The sequence below is a fragment of the Hevea brasiliensis genome, chromosome 14, assembly GCF_030052815.1.
Source record: "Hevea brasiliensis isolate MT/VB/25A 57/8 chromosome 14, ASM3005281v1, whole genome shotgun sequence".
In the NCBI taxonomy this organism is placed as follows: domain Eukaryota; kingdom Viridiplantae; phylum Streptophyta; class Magnoliopsida; order Malpighiales; family Euphorbiaceae; genus Hevea; species Hevea brasiliensis.
Window position 1 is genome coordinate 19623753 of NC_079506.1, and position 5804 is coordinate 19629556.

Genomic DNA, 5804 nt, shown 5'->3' on the forward strand with positions numbered 1-5804 from the left:
TCATGCTGTTACATTGGTTCCATTTTTCAAATTCGGTTGGCTGTTCCGTGGATGATGGCATTTTGATAGATCCATCAATGAAACCCAATTTTTTCTTGGCAATGAGAGCATGCGTCATACTTTTATACCAGGATTGATAATTTGTTCCGTTTAACTTAGTTGGAACCAACAAGTGTCCTGGTTGATCAGAATGGTGGATGTAATATGGATGTGATGGATCCATAATGTCTGATTTGGATTGGTCTGAAACTTCTTTTGACATTGAAAAACGAGCGGAAGAAGGTGAACAATTTTATACAGAGTACCAAGATCGGCGCTCTGATACCATGTCAAATAAGATAGAAATGATAGGAAAGAAAATTGTATATTTTCTTCAAACGTGATGTACATAATTTATACACAAAGACTGCACTAATCAATACATTTACAGCACTAACTACTCCCTTATTATAGGCTAATATAAAGCTTATTACTATATTTATACAGCAGCTAATTTAGGTAAAGATAATTACATAAAGGGTAACAAATATCTTTTCCAATAAATAGCATTGCTTCTAAGATATTGGAGATATGTCTCTCACCGGCATACACCGGGCCCAAAGCTAGAACAGCTTTGCACGAAGCCGTGATTAGCGGAGATGCCGGTACAGTGAGTTCATTTCTGCTACCAGTTAGAGAAATACCCAAATTATTTTTTTGCTTCCCTTTTTCTTATTTTAATTTAGGTTGATCAAGCTCAATCTTATTACAGATTTGACAAGAAAAATACTCGATAAAAACAGCAGTCTGACCAGAGACCAAGACAAAGAAGGATGGACTCCGCTGCATTATGCTTCCTACTTCAATCTTCTTCCAATTGTGGAAATGTTACTGGAAGATGATAATAAATCTGCTGCCTATATTGGCGACAATTATGGAAAGACACCTCTTCATCTTGCGATTCTCAATGGCAATAGCCATTTAAAGCTGGTGGAAAAAATTATGTCAGTCTGCCCAGATTGTTGGGACCTGACTGACAATAGAGGCCGGAATGTTCTCCATTTTGCTGTGGAAAGCGGCAGTTTTAAAGGAATGCGACTTGTTACTGAAAAACCTTCCCTGGCCAACCTAATCAATCAGAAAGATGAAAAAGGGAACACTCCAGTCCATCTAGTGGCTGCTCTTGGCTTTGAAGATTGTTGTCTTACAGAACACCACCGAGTAGATAAAAAGGCCGTCAATAATAAGAATTTAACCGCTCTGGACGTGGTGCTAGAAACGAAGCATAAAAGCAAATTGCCATTACCGGTATACCAACTTGATTTTATGCCATATAATTGGAAGGCATTGATTTGTTTTTGTAACAGCACAGTGGATGAACTTTCTTGTTGCAGGGATTGACAGCAAGATTCTTAAAGAACGCTGGATATAAACGAGGTCGGCCTGTAATCCAGCTGAAATCACCTGATAGCAAGTCAATAGTTGACAATGAGTTAATCCGTGTATTCAAGGAAACAAGTAAATCCCATCAGATAGTAGCCACTCTCATAGCAACAGTAACTTTTGCTGCAGGTTTCACCGTACCTGGCGGTTACGGTAATAACGATGGCCCTGACGAAGGAACAGCAATTTTAACTAGAAGATCAGCCTTCAAAACTTTCCTTGTAACCGATACCCTTGCGTTGGCCCTCTCCATTTCTGTTGTGCTTATCCACTTCTTATTGGCATTGCAACCAACCAACAGAAAGATCTTTTTCCTATTCACTTGGGCATTTATTTTCACTGTTGTTGCTATGGAATTAATGATGGTGGCGTTCATGACAGGTGTGTATGCAGTGATGCCACATTCCTCATCAGGTCTTGCGGCTACCATTTGTGTCATCGGAAGTTGTTTTGCCTTATTGTATATCTACCTACTCAAGTTTTGTTTGTTTGATTAAGGATTATGTGAAATTCTTGCTTAAACTAGGTATATTTAAGGTACAAATATGTAAGACTTATGTCTTGTGTTTATAATGAACCGAATTTAGGTAAGAAAAATTCAAGAATTATATAGATTAATAGATATTAGTACTTGGACAATTAAGAAATTATGTATTATTGGGATAAATTGTATAATTATGATGAATTGTATAAGCTATGATTAACTAAAATTGGATTAAAAGTAAACTTACTTAAAATTTAATTAGCAAAAGCAACAAAGATTTAAGTAAAAAAAAAATTAAAAGAAGTCTAGAGATTTTGACTTTACTTGATCTATTATGTAATTTTAATTAATTTTTTTATGCCATAAAAACAAAGATTTCATAAATAGCCCATTGCTTTTAGCCTTTGTTCCCACTCTAGCTCTAAACTTATATCAGTTGTTATTTCTATTGGATTTATAACACACTTTCCAGCAATATCACAAATTTAACATCAAATAAGTATTATCCCTAATAAAAATATCATAAATCGATGGATTATAATCACAATCTCTTATACAGATAATATACTAATTACAATAAAACTCTAAGCATTTTATCTCTATACATTTTCTTTTAGAATTTAAAAAAAAAAAAAGCCAATATAATTATTAAATTATCAATATAATAGCTTTCAAAAGTTAATATTTAACATAAAAATAATAAATCGACTTTAATTAGAGAAGTAAAATACACTCCTCAACTTATTAGTTTAGGCTTTTTTTTTAAAGAATATACTTATTTTGATTAAAATATATCATTTTCAATAACCAATTAAATTTAACTCTTCATTACCATAACACCAAATTTAAGCAATAATCATTTTTTATCTTTTAAAATTTTCAAATATAAAATATAAATTTTACAAAATATTATTTATTTTTTCGGTACATATATAGGTTTATACATACATGAAAAATCTTTTTATTTATTTGCCCAAAAGTTTATTTTTGCTCTTCAATTTTAAATAAGAATTTCTCTCAATATTTAGCTCATTCAATTAAACCTTTTGTATATTTAAATTTAAAAATTAAAAAAATTATTAGGTACACCTGGTGTATATGGATCATCTCTCACAATTATGTGGGATTCACTTTCTATATTATAGGAATGACTCACTTTTCTTTAAGAGAATGAATACTATTAATAATTAGCCTAGACAATAATCACATAATTGACAAATGATATTAATTAATTTTTTTTTACTTTTAAACATTATTCAATTACATGTGGGAGTAAAAGAATATTCAATTAATTTATTTAATCAATGGAGTTATACCACAAATGGAGTATATATTATAATTGAATTTTAAACTTAACTGCACAACTTTTTATTAAATTTTCTTTTTATTTATCTAAAATTTCATATTACATTAATGCGAAATTAAAGCACACTTCAACCTTTTCTCTTTAAAAAATAAATAAAATTTTATCTGAAGTAATTATCTGATAAATTAATATTAATAATTTAAATAACCAACAAAAAAATTGTAATAAAATTTATGGATTATGCTAATATATGTTTTCTTAAAAGTTTAATGATTGCTTCTCATAATTTTTATTTGATCAAATATTATTGTCAGAAAGATCAATAATTGATTAAAAACCTATTATTAGTTGAAAAATAAAAATAAAATTATATTCATACATGAAATTTATTACTTTTTGATATATAAATGTTATTTTATTTTTTCTAAACAAAATATTATTTAGTTATTACGTAGTCGTTCACATTTAGAATTATAATTACATATATTTTTAAAAAAATTTAATTAATTTACTTTTTACTAAATTATTGTTGTTGATTTATCTTCAAACACGATTAGTGTCTATTAATTATATTGAAATGGTATTAGGTGCTCCAATCATAATGAAATTATTTATTTTCATACATAAGCTAAAAACTCTCTAATTTAAGTATAAAAATAAAATAAAGTAATAAAAACTATTTACATTAGTTAAAACAGACGAATTTAAATGTAATAAAATAAAATGATAAAATTATATTTATAAATAAAATTTTTATTTAATTTTCAATTACTTATCAAATAAAATTATAGTAAAAAAAACTTCTATTAATAATTATAAATTATCAAAAATTTTAATATTATAAATATCATAAAAAAATTAAGAACTTTTTGAAAATCCCAATGTCCCTCCTTTCACTTTTATATATTATATAGATTAACTAAAAAGTCCTATTTTAATTATGCAAGTTTAAAAAAAATGGAAAATGGATCAGGCCGAGAAGACCAAGCCTAGCAGACAAAACCGAATGAGCCGACTAGGCCCAGGTCCCATAACAAACGGGACTCAGATGGACCAGGCCCATCAGAGAAGCGCTGAATGGCGATTTCTTTCGTTGTGGGGAGTTTGTAGCACACGTGAATCACGGCTTCCCGAGCTGGCATGATGCCGTTTTGAATGCGTGACTAGAATTGCAAACGTGGATGGCGTTTTCCGTCGTCGTTCTCTTCCACCTAGGTCCACGCGGTCCGACATTCCCGACCCGTGAAACAAGACCCGACATATTTTCCATTCAAACCAGCTGTTTGTGGGAGTGGGTGGATGCGTTTTTAACTGGATAAATTTTAATAGTTATTTCTGATATAATTTTTTTTTAATTTTTATACAATAACTTTTTTTAATTAATTTAAATTTCTAATATCGATGATAGATTATATTTTTCACTTTTTTTAAATAAAATAATATACCACTATTCCGGCTTAATGATTAAAATAAAAAAAAATCTTAAAATATCATTTTATAATATTAAATTAATTTTCAAGATTAGCATGTCTTGAATATTCAAAACATTAATAAAGGACAAATCATTGCCAAATTTCCTTACGTTTTTAAAAGAAAAACGTTGAACATTATAAACATTATAAATGTTTTGAACACTTGGTTATTAACCCAATCAAAATAAAAAAAAATCAAAATTAATCGAACTAAAATTATTTGATTAGTTATCAATTATAATCGAATTAACTGAAAAAAAAAAATATTTTATATAATTAATTAATTAATTAATTAAAAATAAAATATATTTATAATCTTTTTTATTAATAAAAAATAATAAATATGATTATTAAAGAATATTTACAAGTAAACTTGGCTACAATTATTGCACACTGTTAAGTCTAACGACCGGCAGATGACAGCCAATTACATTTTTACGAATATTTAATTTAATCAATTTTAATAAAACTAATTTTAGTAATATATAACCAAATTTTGGATGCGTTTGAGTTTGAATTTAAAATTTAATATATGTGATAAGTATGAGTTAGATTCAAATTTTATATATTAAGTAAATGTTATTTGAATCTGTTTATATAAATATTTAATTAAATATAGAATATATATTTTTATAATAATATTTATATATTTTATTTTGTATAAAACAAAATTAAAATATTTCATAAAATTATTAAATTTTTAAAATATAAATTATTAATAAAAATAAATTTTATGTAAATTTTTAATGAAAAATATATAAAATTAAATGGATTCGAGTATTTTCTTAATAATAATAATCAAATTTAAGATAAATTCGAGTAGTTGAGAATAAATTTTAATCGAATTTGAAACGCGGTCCGACATACCCGACCTGAGAAACAAGACCCGACATATGTTCCATTCAAACCGGCTTTTTGTGTGAGTGGGTGGATGTAACACCCCTCACCTGTCTACAGTGCAGTCGAGTAAGGTGTGCTATATTCAGTGCCAGAGCACCTTATCCTGTCTTGTCGTGTACAATATTAATTTAATTATCTATTTAATTATATTATCTTAAGTCTAGAATTTTTTTTTTTATCTCATTTCATTTTTATAGAGTCGCCTCTGTTTTATTAGTGC

General features: G+C 27.8%; 1 protein-coding gene across 1 annotated transcript; it reads left to right on the forward strand.

Moving 5' to 3' along the window:
- Positions 1 to 224: 224 nt before the first annotated feature.
- On the forward strand, positions 225 to 2019 carry LOC131172859 (ankyrin repeat-containing protein At5g02620-like). The gene is made up of 4 exons (XM_058134393.1): positions 225 to 379; positions 547 to 644; positions 752 to 1287; positions 1374 to 2019. Exons 1-4 carry the CDS (start codon positions 225 to 227, stop codon positions 1917 to 1919), a joined length of 1335 nt encoding a protein of 444 aa, XP_057990376.1. The 3' UTR covers positions 1920 to 2019.
- The last annotated feature ends 3785 nt before the right edge of the window (positions 2020 to 5804 follow it).